At 47.3% G+C, this 19,213-nt stretch overlaps 1 protein-coding gene across 2 annotated transcripts in view; it reads right to left on the reverse strand.

Moving 5' to 3' along the window:
* The window catches only part of CTNNBL1 (catenin beta like 1), an 86,430-nt gene extending 71,385 nt beyond the window's left edge, over positions 1-15,045 (reverse strand). For both annotated transcript variants that reach the window (XM_077929481.1, XM_077929480.1), the window contains exon 1: positions 14,889-15,045. In XM_077929481.1, coding sequence (XP_077785607.1) covers positions 14,889-14,918 — 30 coding nt within the window. In that variant the 5' untranslated portion in view covers positions 14,919-15,045. The remainder of the gene's footprint in view (positions 1-14,888) is intronic.
* Between the last annotated feature and the right edge of the window lie 4,168 nt (positions 15,046-19,213).

Genomic DNA, 19,213 nt, shown 5'->3' on the forward strand with positions numbered 1-19,213 from the left:
CAGCAGCCCTCTCAAGAAATGCCTTCGGCTGCAAGAGCCACCGGATCCTATTCCAGCACCGCTCATTTCCAGTGGGGAAAAACACACAATTGCAAGTTGGCCCTTTTACAGGTTAGGAGGGTGAGCCTCAACTAAGCTGAACGTTTCTCAGAGTCGCTATATAACCCACAGACTAGAACCGTTCATGAAAGCCCACAGCTGATGGAAATGTTTTTAAAAAAAACATTGGTGTTCAGGAAAAGATCTAGACCACTGCTGCCAGGATGAACACAGACAATAGGAAATTAAAATACAGAGCAGATCTATGGATTCCTGGCATACTAAAGCAGGAACCGCAACAAAATATTGCGGCTAATAATCCTGCAGGACACTCCCGGCTGTAACTCTGTCAGGGTCTCAAGCTGGTTAGTTCACACCTGTCCCTAGTCGTCCATTTTTATCTCCTAGCCAGCACTCAATGTTCTGTGGCTTCTGGAGGCCACTGAGCATGCTCAGCCCTCCATGGGATTTTTTATTTATGATTCCTATTAATTAAATGTATACAGTTACACACACACACCCCTTTCATCATCCAAAGATCGCAAGGTGGCCAGTTTACAGTACAAAACATAAAATGCATAACGTAACAACAACCCGCCTCCCACGGATACATTTAAAAGGCTAGAGATTATTTCATTGGTCAAAGGTCTAGAAGAGGAACGTTTTTTCCAGGCACCTAACAATATGCAGTGAAGGCTCCAGGTAAGCCTCCCTGGGGAGAGCATCCCACCAGTGGGGAGCCACTACAGACAAGGCCCATCCTCATGTCACCGTCGTCCAGACCTCTCATGGAGGAAGAACACAAGGAAGGGCCCCAGATGAGGATCAAAGAGTTGGGGTAAGTGGGGGGGGGGTCCTTGAGTTACTGCAGTCCGTTAAGGATTTATAGGTCAACATTTTGTTCTTTGTGGGGGTGCCCTTTTTATATCTCTGCATCCCCTGGGGTTCACCCTACCATTCTGAAATCTCCCTATTTTTTTCTTGTGGTTCCACTGGGCCTCCAAGTCCATCAACACATGAACAAAGAGTCTGCTATTCGAGGGAATGAAAACTGAATTTAAAAAATCAGTTCTGGCATGTTTTAGAACTTTGCAAGTTCAGGCAAAGCAAGTGGCTGAGCTTTCCACTGCCCAGGCCCCTCTCCTCATCTCCTGGGTGGCTCTTTGAGGAGTGAGCCAGGGCAAGACTCTCCCACGGAATCCCACTAGAAAATGGCCTCTCAACTGTGGGGAACACAGGAAGGCTGTGGGGAACACGGGAAGGGGCTTGCAAGAAGGCTGCGTCTTGTCAAACTGGCTGCCCCTGGCATCTGGTGGGCTCGCTACAGGCAGATTTATAGCCTGTTGCCTACCAGAGCAATCTCAATCGCTTTTGCACCGCCGCCGGCAGCAGGCAGAGCCCACGATCCATCCTTGTCTTGCCTCTCTCAGCTGTCCTCAAGCATCACGCAGGCATTCTGTTCCGAGGCCCAAAAGTGGCAACTGGGAATTGACTGACTGCAGCAGCACAAATCAGCTTTTGGCAATCGTGACAATTGCTTTCCCCTCTGCTCTCCCGAGATGGATTGGAAGAGGAACACTTGGAAATAGCCGGACTTGGCTGCGACCCCTTAATTACCCGAAGTAATCAGAAACCAGACACATGGGGTATGGGCACAGCCTTTCTGGGCAAAACAGCAGCAATATTTAATCATCAGTTTAGGCCATCTGCAACTGTTTTGCTGCGCTGTGTAAAAGTTTATGGGTTCCTGAGCTCTTTGCAAACTGACAGGTGCTGTACTCAGTGCAATTGTTGCAGGCGGGGCCCTCCTTCCCTCCCTCCCCTGACCAAATGTTTGGTGCCGAATTAAGAGGCACGGTGCCCAGCGTCGCCCAAGCCAAACCTGGCACGAAGGCAGAGCCGCTATTTGATGGAGCACAGCATAGATTAAATGTTTAGAGAAGAGAAATCCAGGACAATCAAAATGGGAAAGCAATTAGTCAAGCTGGCTCAGAAAAGGGGGGAGCCGTGTTCCTAAGGACCTCGGCAACCCAATCACGAAGGGCCAAGGGAGCCGTCCAAATGGCACTTCTGCACAACCACCAATCCATTTCCATGTCGGGACCAAAAGCCTTGCCTGGAGCAAACACATTACACCTGGAAGCAAACTCTCCAAGCCTCTGCAACAGAATTAACTGGCCTCAGACTGGGAACACAACAATACAAAGCTGGCTTCCCTTTAATCGGGCTGCTGGCAATGTCAGCAAAACCACGCATGGCTCCTCCCCTGACCCACACCTGGTGCCAACAAATAGCTCACCGCCAGCTGCTGACAGCGCTGCAGACACAGCATTCTGTCCTCCGGTCCGGAGGGTGCAAACAAATCACCATCTTTTCCCTTGACTCCGTGGAATAAAGATCATAAGCACACTCAACGCAGCCCAACATTGCCTCAAGCGCGGAAAAACAGAGGAAACAAGGGCATGCACGCCATTAACTGCCGCTTTAAGATAATGTGTTCAACAATTGCCTCAACACAGATAGCCCAGAGTCTTTGTTTTCAAATAACTCTTTCAATGGCATCGGAGGAGGAATGAATGCAAGGCCGAAGGAAGTCCATGGAGGCGGTGCTGAAGCTTCCCCACGTGGAGGCCTGGGCGCAAGCTGATCCATGTGACTCAGCCCTCCAGGGGGCCTTGCCATCCAAATGCAAGACAAGCGGTGGCAGCAGCATCCGAAGGGCATGCGCACATAAAAACCCTGTTTTCTATTGCACCCCACTTCAAAAACATTTGTTCCTCTAAATAAGTAAATAAGTGCGGATCTTACAAGAAGGGGGAGAATCCAAACCTTAGACCAGTCGTCCTCAAACTTTTTTCCTCTGGGCCACACTTTCAGAACATAAATTTGCTCGCGCCACACCGAATTTTTTATTGGTAAGAAATGCATTGGAAAACACAACTAGGATTGTGCTTGGTATCACCTGATGCTCTTGCTCTCATTTTGAAAAGGCACCTATCTATACTCTACAAAATAATAACAATGATATTTTAATACTATACTGCACTATACTACACAGAGCTGTGTAAATGTTTATTTGATTGTCCTTGAATCTTCCTGCCACCCTTACCATCCTCTGATGCCACACCCTTTTGAGAACCACCTCTGCCTTAGACCATCTTCCTTCAGGGATGTTTTCACATCTCTCTATAATCATCAAATATATTGCGAGTCTGGTAGGAAGAAGGTGGCCGCAAGCCTCCCTGCTCACAGACTCAGCCTCCGTAATCCCCACAGGTCATGCGTGGCACCAGCACCAAGTGGGAGTGAACAGGATGCATCCCCAGAAGGGATATCACCAGACAACAGGCAAGTAAACCAAGCCTCACACAACTCCCCGGGGATGAATGAATGACAGTGTTCTGATGTGATGGGGCCATTTCATTGAAAGCGGCAGGCTGGTCACCCAAGCGCAGCGCAGGCCAACGCCTGAGGGGGGTCTGAGAAGCGGAAGGGAGAGGAAAAATGGACAGAGGCTGACTCCTAAGTAATACCCAGACTATGCTTTGAAAACAGGCAAACAAATAAGGAAATGAATGTTTATTTTCCCCAACCCTGCTTGCAGAAGCCTCATCTCACTGGGAAATGTGGAGCTTGGGTGGGGGGAAAGAAGAAGGGGGGGGAATGTTGCAGGGATTTGAAATATGCCTGAATAGATGCAGGCCCCCCTTTCCTTTCACTGCGGGAGCCTTTCATTTCTAAAACCGGGAAGAAAAAATATGAGCAAAATCAATCTTCTTTTCCAGACGAGCTGTTGAAACAAGCGGAGCTCGATGAAATACAGCGCAGCATTACATTTTCTAATGTCTTCTGTGCCACATGCAAATTGCATCAAAAATACTTAGAATTAAATAAGAGGGTAATAAATAATAACGAAACCCATGAAAACTGGAGAGACAACGACAGGAGAAAAATGAATGTTTTCACTTGGGATTAGAAGCAAGATGAAGAATTTGTACAATGTGTGGAATGTACAGGAGTCAGGTTGGGGGCGCGGAGACGGTGGGGAGAGGGAATTATATCAGGAACCTGTGAAGATCCAAGCACTGCACAGAGGGAAAAGGGATTGTGGCAAAGATCAGCCAGAGAAAGGCAATTCAGAAATGTTTCCAGGAAATCCAAAGTATACTCAGAGGTGAAGCTGTCGGGAATTGAGAAGTGTCCTTGCAGTTCCTAGAGGGAAACTCTAAAGCATGGGTAGGCAAACTAAGGCCCAGGGGCCGAATCCAGCCCAATAGCCTTCTAAATCCGGCCCGTGGATGGTCTGGGAATCAGCGTGTTTTTACATGAGTAGAATGTGTGATTTTATTTAAAATGCACCTCTGTGTTATTTGTGGGGCCTGCCTGGTGTTTTTACATGAGTGGAATGTGTGCTTTTATTTAAAATGCATCTCCGGGTTATTTGTGGGGCATAGGAATTCATTCATTCCCCCCCCCCCTTCAAAATATAGTCTGGCCCCCCACAAGGTCTGAGGGACAGTGGACCGGCCCCCTGCTGAAAAAGTATGCTGACCCCTGCCCTAAAGCATCCTTTGCCTACCTGGCGCCACCCAGATGTTTTGAACTAACACTCCCATCAGTCCCAGCCAGTGTGGCCACATCATGCTGCAGCTGGTGGGAGCTGCAGTCCAGAACATCAGGAAGGTGCAAGGGTTTCAAGAATGGATGCTTCTTGAAAACACGGATGTGTTGGATTTGGAAGGTTTCAATAATGTATTTGGTTGGCATGCATATTTGTGGTATGATAAGGTTAAAGCACATAAAGCGTTCAAAAACCATATTTTTAGAAAAGCACTGTTTAATGTATGGGTAAGATATAAGGATTTGTTAGAAAACAAAACCCCAAGATGGTTGTCACCAATGGAAGCAAAGGCTCAGAAAAAACTCAATATGGAGGCCAAATGGCCAAAGTATTGTGAAATTTTTGGAACAAGAGGGAGACAGACTAAAATTGCTTTAGTTGAAAAACTAAAAAATAGTGTGCGAGACTGGCTCCATTATTATCAAATAATGGAGGCATATAATTTGGACAAAAAAATAGGCTTCCAAGTGGAAAAATCAAAATTGGAAATAGAATTGTTAGACTCCAAAGTTAAGAATCTGTCAAGAATGTATAACTTGCTGTTGAAATGGAATACTCAAGATGAAACGGTGAAATCCGCTATGATTAAATGGGCACAGGATGTTGGACATAATATTATGATGGCTGACTGGGAACAGTTATGGACCACTGGTATGAAATTCACGGCATGTAATGCCTTAAAGGAGAATTTAATGAAAATGATCTATAGGTGGTACATAACACCAGTCAAGCTTGCAAAAATCTACCACTTGCCTGATAATAAATGTTGGAAATGTAAGGAGACTGAAGGTACTTTCTTTCACCTTTGGTGGACATGCCCAAGGACTAAGGTATTCTGGGAGATGTTCTATAATGAAATGAAAAAGGTATTTAAATATACCTTCCTGAAGAAACCAGAGGCCTTTCTCCTGGGCATGGTCGGCCAATTGGTGCCAAAGAAGGACAGAACTTTCTTTATGTATGCCACAACAGCAGCAAGAATACTTATTGCAAAGTACTGGAAGACACAAGATCTACCCACCCGGGAAGAGTGGCAGATGAAGCTGATGGACTACATGGAGTTGGCGGAAATGACTGGCAGAGTCCGAGACCAGGGAGAAGAGTCGGTGGAAGAAGATTGGAAAAAATTTAAAGTATATCTACAGAAATATTGTAAAATTAATGAATGTTAGAAGGATGCTGTTAAGAAATTATATGACTTTAGTAGAAACGGTATAAAGAATTAAGTAAGAATAGATTGATAATGGGTCAAGGTGTAAAATCTAAGGGTAAATTGCGTTAAGATAAATTATGGAACTAAATTTGAGAAAGAGGGAAAGGACTTGCTGAAACAACTAATTGAACTAGAATACAAAAAAGGGAGGTGTGAGGAAGTCAATGAAATAAGTAAAGGGAAGATAAAGATATGAAAATACTGGATTCCCCCCCCCCTCTTTTTAAATGTTTCTGTTGTTTAATGTTCTTGTTTTTTTCTTTTTCATTGAATTGTTGTATTGTTGTATTGTTGGGTTTTTTGTTTTTTTATTGTATTTTTTATTTTTGAAATATTGTAACTTTTTTTGTTTGTTTTTCTCTTTTTTGTAATTGTTAAACTTTAATAAATATATATATATTTTTTTTTTAAAAAAGGAAGGTGCAAGGGTTTTTCGGCTGAGGTAGTTGGGCATGTTTAGCCTGGAGAGGAGAAGACTGAGAGGTGGCATGATATATCCATCTTCAAATATCTCAAGGGCTGTCGCATGAAAGATAGAGTAAGTTTGTTTTCTCCTGCTTTGGAGGGTAGGGCTCAAACCATGGGATTCAAGCTGTACAAGAAAGGAAACTGGACTAAACATTAGGAAGAATTTAATGATAGTTAAGAGCTGTTAGACCAGCCTTTCTCAACTTTGGGTCCCCAGATGTTTTTGGCCTACAACTCCCATCATCCCTAGCTAGCAAGAGCAGAGCTCAGGGATGATGGGAGTCATAGTCCAAAAACATCTGGGGACCCAAGGTTGAGAAACACTGTGTTAGACAGTGGAATGGACTCCCTTGGGAGGTGGTGGACTCTCCTTCATTGAAGGTTTTTAAAGAGAGGTTGGGTGGCCATCTGTCAGGGAATCTTTAGCTGTGATTCCTGCATTGCAGACCCCTGGACTAGACAATCCTTTGGGGTCTCCTCCAACTGTACAACTCTATGATTCTGACGCAAAGAAGATATCGCCCCAACAAGCCTATGCAAAAGGAACCACACAGGGTGAGCGCTTCCCATTATACTCTAAAAGCAGCAGACTCGCACCCATCTACTCCCAGCCGCTGCCACTGCTGTGAAGAAGATAAAGCATCTTCACGAGTGTGATTGCAGCCGAAGGAACAGCAAGGTTACCAACAGAAGCTGCTCCCAAGACATCTCCAACTGCTAGACTCTGAGGAAATCAATCTAGCTGAACCTCCCTTAAATGAGAATGTCCCTCTGTAATGACTCCGGCTAATGCTTTAACTGCTTTTTGGCTTCCCACTGAATTGTCAGATGAAGAATAAGCTTGTTGGAGCATGAAACTCCGGGCCCTGCGCAAATAAATGGATCAGAACACTGTTATAAAAACATCAGTCAAATTTAGCGAGTCTGCATTCGGCTGCCCTTGCAGGGTTATTCTGGCAAGGGGAGGGAAAATCAACAGTTGGCCACAGATTCCTGGAAAACTATCCCTGAGCACTCGAACAGGTTGCCAAGGATGCCAGCCAGCCAGCAAAAAAAAAAAAAAATCACACCATGGGGCAGTTGTTGGCCTGCTGCCCGTCAATGGAGCCATTTCCCCAAAAGGCTCTTAAAAATGCTTTTCACATTTTTGTGGGTATTAGAATGATAAGCACTGCTTCTATTTGCACACTCTTAATGCCATCAGCTCCAGAGTTGAAAACGCTACTGCAGAAGGCAGAGTACGGATTGCCACAGAAGAAAGGGCGTCATGAAGACCCTATCGATTAACGGGAACAGAAAGCACCAACCCACTGCCACATTTCTAGGGGATATCACATGCACAGCCAACCTTTCTGATAACTGTTTTCACATTTCAAACACCCATGCAGGCGGCTTGGAAATAAATTCCATTTGCCACATGAAGAGAGCTCAGTGGAATGTGCTTAAGATACAGATTTCAGTTTCACAAATGCCATGTCACGGGTGGTAGTGAAGTGACGCACGGAGGATATCATTATAAAGGCATGGCTATAATGAAAAGGGGTGTGGGACACTTGCGGGGGGGGGGGGGGAGATGTCCAGATGCCGCTGAACTAGGACTCCCAACATCCTGGACTGCTGGCCATGCTGGGACTTGGAAGCCAAAAACATCTAGAGGGCTCCAGGTTCCCCATCCCAGACACAGTGGTACCTCGGGTTAAGAACTTAATTCGTTCTGGAGGTCCGTTCTTAACCTGAAACTGTTCTTAACCCGAGGTACCACTTTAGCTAATGGGGCCTCCTGCTGCCACCACCTGATTTCTGCTCTCATCCTAAAGCAAAGTTCTTCACCTGAGGTACTTTTTCTGGGTTAGCGGAGTCTGTAACCTGAAGCGTCTGTAACCCGAGGTACCACTGTATAGCAGTGCGGCATTTTTAGAACTGGGGAAGGAAGGGAAGAATTCTATGAACCTAACTTGTTTGACCTCATAAGTGCTATTCCCATTTCAGACTGGACACTGAGATGATCGGATTGCTCGAGGCTGCACAATAGGGGGGTCAGCAACTTTTCAGCAAAACAGCATGTGCTCTAAGAGTCGCAAGATAGAGTCCCTTGCAACTACAGGCGCCCCAAGAGCTATTCCTCAGCACCCTCTGCAGAACTGCAAGGAATCCAAAGGTGCAACGACTGGGATCAGACGTCGCTTTCTGGGCACCTCCAAAAGAGCTTTTCCTCAAGGGGCTGCTCCAGCCAGCAGAGCAGAAATGACAGGTCCCCTGGGCACTGTAGCAAAGAGATTTTTTAGAAGGGGGGGCTGGAGGCAACTTAAGATTCAGTAACAAACCTTCCTCTTTCCCAGCACAAGCAGCTGCTCCCCACAGCCTGAAAAGTGTTGGGCCCAGTACAATAAAGAGGGCAGACAGCTGCTCTGGATTTAATTGCTCTGTTAGAAGAGATTAGATGGATTTCATTCTTTTATATAAGTTGCCTTGGGACTCCTGAATCAACTCAGCTGCCTTGGTTGTGGGTGGGGGGGCCACTTTGTAGTGGTTCTAATTACTTTTGGATGAAAGTGGTGCTTGTGGGGGATGTTCCAATATGGAATTCTACAGCAGCTGATCATACTCCCCATGCCGCTTAACATCTATACGAAACGGCTAAGTGGGGTCACCTGAATATTTGTTTTGCAATGTCATCAATATGCTGATGACATGCAGAACTATTTCTGCTTTGTACCTCTGCAGGTCTGGCAAGAGCCAATAAACTGGAGCTCAATCCAAGCCAGGCTGAGGCACTGTTAGTGGGTGGATGGGAGCCAACCTGTTCTGGATAGTGCTGCACTCCTTGGATCCCAAGAAAGACAAAATGCTGCAGGCTCAGCTGTTCAACTCCAATCTGTTACCTCCGAGGATGTGGACAGGCTGCTTGGATGAGTGAAACCAACCACCAGTCTCCTTGATCCTTGCCCATCCTGGCTTATAAAAGCTAGCCGAGAAGGGCTGGGCGATGGGCTTTGCGGGGTGGTGAATGCTTCTCTCTGTGAGGGAGCCTTCCCAGACCTGCTGAAAGAGGCGGTCATTAAACCGCTTCATAAAAAAAGATATCTCTAAACCCAGCCAACTTGGCCAACTATCGCCCAGTCTCAAATCTTCCACTCTTGGGCAAGGTGATTGAGCGAGTGGTTGCTGAACAACTTCAGGCACGCCAGGAAGAAGCAGGACCATTTGGATCCCTTCCAGTTGGGATTCAGGCCTCATCATGGGACTGAATGATGGGTCAATGATCTCCGGCGGGCTAGGGACAAAGGTGAGAGCTGTTTCCTAGTTCTGCTGGATCTCTCAGCGGCTTTTGACACCATCGACCATAACATCCTTCTGCACCGTCTATAGGAGCTGGGAGATGAGGCACTGTTATACAGTGGCTCGTGTTCAGAAAGTGGTGGTGGGGGATGAGTGTTCAGACCCCTGGGCCCTCACTTGTGGGGTGCTTCAGGGTTCTGTCCTCTCCCCCATGCTTTTCAACATCTACATGCAGCCACTGGGAGAGATCATCAGGGGGTTTGGGCTGGGTGTTCATCAGTATGATACCCAGCTCTACCTCTCTTTCAAATCAGAACCAGTGAAGGCAGTTGGAAAGTCCTGCGAGTGTCTGAAAGCGGTTGGAGGATGGATGGCGGCTAACAGATTGAGGTTAGTGGCACCCACCCTGTGGAACACCCTCCCACCAGATCTCAAAGAGAAAAACAACTACCAGACTTTTAGAAGACATCTGAAGGCAGCCCTGTTTAGGGAAGCTTTTAATGTTTAACAGACCACTGTATTTTAATATTTTGTTGGAAGCCGCCCAGAGTGGCTGGGGAAACCCAGCCAGATGGGCGGTGTATAAATAAATTATTGTTGTTGTTGTCGTCGTCATTGTATTCCCAAATATTATTGCCTTGCAGCAGCACAAAAACAAGGATAGGGAACCTCTGGCCCTTCAGGTGTACCTGCTTCACAGCAGGGGATCTGCAGGTGGTCCTTGTGAGAAGAGGAAGGGAGAGTCCCTAAAACTCACCTAGCAGGGACCCAGAAGCCTGGAAAGGAAGGGGCCAGGGTGTGGGGGGAGAACAACATTAAAAAAAATGGAAAGGGGCGAGACGGAGCATCAAATTGGTTCTCAAAATCACCTATTTTTGTTACATGGAAACTGGAAAAGCAAATGAGGTGCAACTTTAATTTAACCCATTTCAAATACCTTCAGTCTTGAGAAATTATTCAACTGTTAAATAGAAGCAAAGCTGCATCTCCTCTTAGCTTTCCATGGATAGAATTGCATCTCCAAGCATGACTAGAAACTGTCGCGGAGCTATTTATTTCAAATGCACCTCCCAGGTCTGCCTCCTACAGTTTTCCTGCTATTGCTACAACCTTCTCTCTTTTGCATGTTCTGCTTCATTTGAGCACTGAGCTTCAACAGGGGAACCTGAGGCCTTCCAGATGGGTGCTGGACCCCCAACTCCCACCAGCCCCAGCCAGCCTGGTGAGGAATGCTGGGAACCACACAGCAGCACAGGTCTCCCATCACTGCTCCATGGCACCTTAAGTGATTGATATTTATGAGGTGGGCATTAGAATGAATGCCAAAGGCTACGTGCCTACCACGAGACAAAGGCCACACCTTCCACCAACCGCATTTTAAGAACACAAAAGTGACAAAGTGCAAGAAAGAATCCAAAAACGTTAGCAAGAGGCATCATCATTCTTAGCTACAGCAGCCCTAACGGCTTCCTCCCCCCGCCCCCCAAGTGATAAAAATATTAATACTGTAACTATTAAAAATCAAACAACAAACTCAAAAATAGAATTTTCAGAAAATAGAGAAATCAATTCTGAAGGTAGCTTAGCTTGGTGCAAGATATGAATTCGAGAGCACACCTGTGTGATGGTGAAGCCACTCTCTGGAAAGGGGGCAGAGCCAAGTACCTGCAATCAGCACATGTACAATCCAGGTGCGAGAGACACACCTGGCTGCTCCCCAAGAGAGACTTTGTTTCTCCAGCCATCTTCAGCCACCCATGGATCCCTTTCTCCAGAGTTACTGTATTTTTCGCTCCATAAGACACACTTTTTTCCTCTTAAAAACTAAGGGGAAATGTCTGTGCGTCTTATGGAGCGAATGTGTGGTCCCTGGGGCTGGGGGGGGGGGCGGAACCCGGGCTTCCCCCGTCAGCCCTGGGAGCAGCGGGCAGGCTGCGCGCAGATGCCCCACGCTCCTGAGCAGCTCTGGGGTAGCCCGCGAAGCCTCCGCAGGGCAGCAGGATGAAGGCTCCCCGCTGCCCTGCAGAGGTTTCGCGGGCTACCCCAGAAGCCAGAACAGCTAGAGAGAGTGCTGTGCAGCGCTCCCTCTAGCTGTTTTAGCTTCTGCCTTAGCGGCGCAAAGCCTTCACAGGGCAGCGGGGAACCTTCATCCTGCTGCCCTGCGAAGGCTTCGCGCGGCTATCCCTGGCTTTTGCAGGAGGTGGCCCCCAAGAGCAGCGCTCCCTTTAAAGAGCCGCACGGAGTGTGTGTGTGGCTCTTGGGGGCTTTTTCCCGAGGAGGGAGACGGGCTGCCCTTCTCCCTCCTCAGGGAAAAGCCTGCAAGCGCCGCACACACATTCCGTGCAGCTCGTGAAAGGGAGCGCTGAGCAGAGCCTGGGATGCATACAGGTTCTGCTCAGCACTTCCTTTAATTAATTTTTTTTCTTGAATTCCCCCTCTAAAAACTAGGTGCGACTTATGGTCAACATTTTAAAACCACTTTGAGTTTGTTTGTTTTTTTACAATCAAGCAGTGTATAAATTTTATGAAATAAACACCAATGGCCAGTAAATGCTTATGGGAATAAAAACGTTTTATATATTTAATATCAAAATATTATTATTCTATAGTATTCTAGTGATTGATGAATGTAACTTTATTTGATGTAGGTTGCTTATTTTAAAGTTATGCTTTATTATCACATTTTTGTATTGCATTAGGTTTTTTTGGTGGCGCTGTGGTCTAAACCACTGAGCCTGGGGCTTGCCGATCAGAAGGTAGGCAGTTCGAATCCCCGTGACGGGGTGAGCTCCCATTGCTCGGTCCCTGCTCCTGCCAACCTAGCAGTTCAAAAGCACATCAAAGTGCAAGCAGAAAAATAGGTACCACTCTGGCGGGAAGGTAAACGGCATTTCCGTGCGCTGCTCTGGTTCGCCAGAAGCGGCTTAAGTCATGCTGGCCACATGACCAGGAAAAACTGCGGACAAACGTCGGCTCCCTCGGCCAGTAAAGCAAGATGAGCGCCGCAACCCCAGAGTCGGCCACTACTGGACCTAACGGTCTGGGGTCTCTTTACCTAGGTTGTTATAAGGTGTGCATTCTTTGTTTCTTCAGCTTGGGTATTGTAAGATAGAAAGACGGTATACAAATTACAGGTAGGAAGCCGTGTTGGTCTGCCATAGTCAAAACAAAATAAAAAAATTCCTTCCAACTAAGTTTGTTATTGGTATGAGCTTTCGTGTGCATGCACACTTCTTCAGATACAGTGGTGCCTCGCAAGACGAAATTAATTCATTCCACGAGTTTTTTGTCTTGCGATTTTTTCATCTTGCGTAGCACGGTTTCGGAAAAGTTTTGGAAAAGCTTCAAAAATCACCAAAGTCTTCAAAAACCTCAAAAAAGGCTACCACACCGCGTTCTATGAGTTGCTCCTCGAAGTCAAGTCGCAACTGTATTAACGGTGTTAAGAAAAAGGAAACAAACTTGCAAGACGTTTCCGTTTTGCGAAGCAAGCCCATAGGGAAAATCGTCTTGCGAAGCAGCTCAAAAAACAAAAAACCCTTTCGTCTAGCGAGTTTTTTGTCTTGCGAGGCATTCGTCTTGCGAGGTACCACTGTACACTGAAGCAGAAGTCACCAGAACTTTATGCAGTGGTACCTTGGGTTAAGTACTTAATTCGTTACGGAGGTCCGTTCTTAACCTGAAACTGTTCTTAACCTGAAGCACCACTTTAGCTAATGGGGCCTCCCGCTGCCACAATTTCTGTTCTCATCCTGAAGCAAAGTTCTTAACCTGAGGTACTATTTCTGGGTCAGCGGAGTCTGTAACCTGAAGCGTCTGTATCCTGAAGCGTCTGTAACCCGAGGTACCACTGTATATAGTGAGAGGGTGGGGAGGGGTATTACTCAGAAGGGGGGTGGGAATGGGTGATTGACTCGATGGGTATGGTAAACCTGTTGACGACTGCAATTGGTCTTACAGGAAAAAGCAAGGCGTGGGATGGCTAAAAATAGCTTTATCCTGTATAATGAGATAAGAATCCAATGTCTCTATTCTAATCCTAACCCACCCCCACCCCCCCACTATATATAAAGGTCTGGTGACTTTTGTCTCACTGTATCTGAAGAAGAAATATCAACAACCTCAGATATGCAGATGACACAACCTTGATGGCAGAAAGTGAGGAGGAATTAAAGAACCTTTTAATAAGGGTGAAAGAGGAGAGCGCAAAATATGGTCTGAAGCTCAACATCAAAAAACGAAGATCATGGCCACTGGTCCCATCACCTCCTGGCAAATAGAAGGGGAAGAAATGGAGGCAGTGAGAGATTTTACTTTCTTGGGCTCCATGATCACTGCAGATGGTGACAGCAGCCACGAAATTAAAAGACGCCTGCTTCTTGGGAGAAGGGCAATGACAGGCCTAGACAGCATCTTGAGAAGTAGAGACATCACCTTGCCAACAAAGGTCCGTATAGTTAAAGCCATGGTTTTCCCAATAGTGATGTATGGAAGTGAGAGCTGGACCATCAGGAAGGCTGATCGCCGAAGAATGGATGCTTTTGAATTCTGGTGCTGGAGGAGACTCTTGAGAGTCCCATGGACTGCAAGAAGATCCAACCTCTCCATTCTGAAGGAAATCAGCCCTGAGTGCTCACTGGAAGGACAGATCCTGAAGCTGAGGCTCCAAGACTTTGGCCAACTGATGAGAAGAGAAGACTCCCTGGAAAAGACCCTGATCCTGGGAAAGATGGAGGGCACAAGGAGAAGGGGACGACAGAGGACGAGATGGTGGGACAGTGTTCTTGAAGCTACCAGCATGAGTTTGACCAAACTGCAGGAGGCAGTGGAGGACAGAGGTGCCTGGCGTGCTCTGGTCCAGGGGGTCACGAAGAGGCGGACACGACTAAACGACAACAACAACAACATCTGAAGAAGTGTGTGTGCACACGAAAGCTCATACCAAGAACAAACTGAGCTGGTCTCTAAGGCGCTACTGGAAGGTACACAAATTAAAAGTGATGATGATGGTGGTGGTGGTGACTTCCATGTCGTGAGCCGCCCTGTGCGATCTTCGGGCGAAAGGCGGTCTTACATGCACACATTTAACAAGGGGGGGGGGAGGGGCAGGGCTCCCCCGGGCCCCTCCCCCACCCCGAGACAACAACACATGATGCAGCCCCCCCAGTAACCATGGCGACACCTCAGGCGCCTCCTCGCCCCGGTGGGGGGGGGGGGAAGGTGATGGGGATCCCTCCCCGGCTCGCCCCCCTCTCCGCCCCCGCTGACCTGGTAGCTGAGCAGCTCCCCGACGTCCATGCCGGCGGCGCCCCTTCCCCGCCGCGAACCGGCGCTTCTCTCGCCGCCTTCTTCTTCCGGACTGTCGCAAAAGGCCGCGAAGCTGCCGCAAAGCGCGCGGAAGGGGCGGGGGAGGGAGAAGAGGGGCCGCCCCCGCCGTAAAGCGCGCGCGCCGCACGTGGAGGCGCCGCTCGGCCGAAAGAGGAGCTGCGGCGGCTATTGCGTCTGGCGCCCCTGGCGGCCGGGCTGTGAACAGGCGCGCTTGCTCGCGGCATTCCTTCCCCCCGCCCTCCTTTCAGGGGAGGCAGTGTGGCCCAGCGGTTAGAGCGGCGGCTCCCAAGCTTTTTTTTCGTCCCCATCTTAATAATTATGATTATTTTCTTATCCTGCGTCTTGTTTAGGTGGTTTTGTTGGGTGGCAGGAGGCTGCCGCCGTTGATTTTAATCTTTTCTATCATTGTTTTAGATCTTCTTATGATGTATATGGAAATCTGTTGTGTGCCTGTTGGTGTTTTATTTATTGTTTATGGCTACTTCTGTTATGTGCGTAATTATGCGCGTTTATTCATGTTGTAAGCTGCCTCCAGCGTGGTTTTAAACTATGGAAGGGCAGCATCCAAATAAATGATGTGTGCATGTATTATATTTGTTGGCTGCTTGTCACCCAAAGGGGAGAAACAAAAACAGAAGGAGATAAAGGGGAAAGAGGGGGGGGTCATATGATGCATTAATATTTCATAACACTTATGAAAAAATAAAAACCACACACCCGCTTTATAAATAATAAAGAAACACATTAAAATTCTGCAAAGATAGGGTGGGGGCGATACCTCCCTTGATAGGTGGGGGAGCTTCTGTATATGCAGATGTTGTGTCTAGATTCGTATCAGAGCACACTTTGGTCCAGCTCTCACTTCCATACATCACTACTGGGAAAACCAGAACTTTAACTATACGGACCTTTGTGGGCAAGGTGATGTCTCTGCTTTTTAAGAAGCTGTCTACGTTTGACATTGCTCCAACATGGCTACCTACCTGAATTTTCAAAAAGAAAGGTGTCGTCGTAGTGATTTCCACCGTTTTAACTACACGCTGCGTGAAGAAAGTCGTTTTATCCAACCTGACTCTTCCCACATTCAGCTTCACTGAATGTCCACAAGTTCTAATGTTATGACAGAGGGAGAAAAACTTTTTCCTGTCCACCTTTTCCAGATTTGCAAATAAACCCCACTACTATTTCTTGCAAAAGTGTGCTATGTGTTCTCTGCTGGAAAATGATTCTGCAAACCACTACCCTGAGAGCCCCCTCATTGCTCAAGGAAAGTGGAGAAAAACTCCTCGGTTAAACCAAAGACATGATCCATGTGTTTCATTTGCAGGAGATCTGAAGTAGTGAAAAGCAAAAACTGCCAGGGCAAATTGGAAAGGAAAGCTAATTGCACAGAATCCTGCAAAACATTGTGTAGTATGTCTTTTTCTCCCACCCCCTTTAGGAAAACGAGCAAACAAACAAACTCCTGTATCATTAACAGCAGAGTACGCACAGTTATCTCTGTGGGAGTTTTCTTGAAAGATAGGCCTGAAATTAAAAACATATATAATTTTTTGACAGACGCCTTCAGCCAGCGCCCCAGTCGTTTCAGTGTAGCTGACGACGAACCAGTCAGGATGAAATTAACTCCACAAATCTCTGCTCTAAGGAAGAGATAAATGGCACATAATTATTGCATCATCCTTTTTATTGAGCATCCAGATAGAGCCAGCTGTGACCAAGGGACACGAGTGCAGTTACGCTGCGGAAATCAGTGTATCCTTGGGAATGTTGAAGAGTCACTGGGAAGCTTGATGACTCGCCCTGAGCAAGAAGGTACAATAATTTGTGCATAAATAAATAGAGAATAAACACTTGACAGCACATGCCTACGCATGATGTGCTCAGACCCATGTCCTGTTCAGTTAAGGTAAGTGGACCCTGCTATGGCTTCCAAGTCCCAGTTGCTGAAACCACGGGAAGGAAGAGGGCTCTTGCGCCCGGATCCTGCCGGCGGGTTTCCCACAATGGGCTCTATCTGGTTGTCCACTTTTGAGAACAGAATGCTGGACTTGAGGGGCCATTGGCCCGGATCCAGCAGACTCTTCTTATCTTCTTGTTTTCTTAGAATGGCCGTCTAAGAAATGTAAAAGAGGCATTGCACAAAAGTAAAAAGCAAAAGAGTTACGGTGGTACCTTGGTTCTCAAACCTAATCCTTTCCGGAAGTCCATTCCAAAACCAAAGCGCGCTTTCCCATAGAAAGTAATGCAAAACGGATTAATCCGTTCCAGACTTTTAAAAACAACCCCTAAAACAGCATTTTAACATGATTTTTTCCCTATCTAACAAGGCCCTTGCTCCATAAAATGAAAGCAATAAGCAATGTACTGCACTCACACAATCAATTACGGTCATCACTAGCTGAACTGAACTGGGTTCCACACAGTCACAAAAACAAAACAAAAAAGAGCCACGAAAAACACAAAATAAATAGCAAAAAGAGACAGACATCAGCTTAACACTCGAAACAGAAGTGTGGCACTCAAAACGGAGCACGTTCAGCTTCCGAAAAAAGTTCTCAAACCAGAACACTTAGTTCTGGGTTTGCACTGCTTGGGTTCCAAGTTGTTTGAGTACCAAGGTGTTTGAGAACCAAGGTCTGTACTGCAAAACAGAACTGAAAGCCCAGCAGATGTAACACCACAAGCAAAAGAATCTATTGACCCATCTGAGTGGATGTTTCTGCAATAGCTCCTCTAGTTCATAGAAACTTAGAGCTGGAAGGGACCCGAGGGTCATCTAGTCCAACCCCCTGCAATGCAGGAATCTCAGCAAAAGCATCCATGACAGATGGCCATCCAACCTCTGCTTGAAAACCTCCAAGGAAGGAGAGTGCACCACCTCCCGAGGGAGACCATCACTATGGATCCATCAAGGCTGAAGTCCTTTATCGTTATTATCACTCTAGTATTATATCTGTTAAATTTGTATGCAACCATTGGCAGCGCCAGATAGCAGCCTCCTGTGTCGTCCACAGAATCTAGCCTCGAATCTGCCGCCTGGACCAGCATTGCCCAGCAACTCATCACCAGGAACCCACCTGGGCCCTTGCAGGTCTGCTGGCTGGCATTCCTCTTTGGAAAAACAATTCAGGTTTCTCCTGCAGCTGCCAAGTTGAAATTTGTGCACAGCCTGGGGGTGGATTTGTAGTGGGACCTTTGGGTGGAGGCTTTGCACGAGCCAGGCTTCTGAGAGGCATTTGCAGATGTCTTCAGACACAGAGAGGGGGGTGTATTTGTGTGTGATGAGCACATGGAAGGAATGAGAGGAACTCTGACACCTCCTAAGGTAAAGGTAAAGGGACCCCTGACCATTAGGTCCAGTCGTGGCTGACTCTGGGGTTGCGGCGCTCATCTCGCTTTACTGGCCGAGGGAGGCAGCGTACAGCTTCCGGGTCATGCAGCCAGCAGGACTAAGCCGCTTCTGGCGAACCAGAGCAGCGCACGGAAACACCGTTTACCTTCCCGCCGGAGCGGTACCTATTTATCTACTTGCACTTTGACGTGCTTTTGAACTGCTAGGTTGGCAGGAGCAGGGACCGAGCAACGGGACCTCACCCCGTTGCGGGGATTTGAACCGCTGCACTTCTGATTGGCAAGTCCTAGGCTCTGTGGTTTAACCCACAGCGCCACACCTCCTGGATATACACTGATCACCGCATTGTTCTGCTTTATTTATTGATATTTAAATGATTTTTTTTTATTGACAGCATCTCTGTCTTTACTGATGCGTTTCTTAGCCTTTTCGGTTTTAATTGTTGCTTATGTAATTTTCTTTTAAAAAATCATCTTGCTGTGTTTTATGCAAACCGCTTAGGGATTTTGCATATTAAGCGGTATATAAATATTTTTTGATGATGGCTACAATGAATAAGGGGACGCGGGTGGCGCTGTGGGTAAAAGCCTCAGCGCCTAGGGCTTGTCGATCGAAAGGTCGGCGGTTCGAATCCCCGTGGCGGGGTGCGCTCCCGTTGTTCGGTCCCAGCGCCTGCCAACCTAGCAGTTCGAAAGCACCCCCGGGTGCAAGTAGATAAATAGGGACCGCTTACTGGCGGGAAGGTAAACGGCGTTTCCGTGTGCTGCGCTGGCTCGCCAGATGCAGCTTTGTCACGCTGGCCACGTGACCCGGAAGTGTCTCCGGACAGCACTGGCCCCCGGCCTCTTGAGTGAGATGGGCGCACAACCCTAGAGTCTGTCAAGACTGGCCCGTACGGGCAGGGGTACCT

This window comes from Podarcis muralis, chromosome 5, assembly GCF_964188315.1.
Source record: "Podarcis muralis chromosome 5, rPodMur119.hap1.1, whole genome shotgun sequence".
NCBI lineage: Eukaryota > Metazoa > Chordata > Lepidosauria > Squamata > Lacertidae > Podarcis > Podarcis muralis.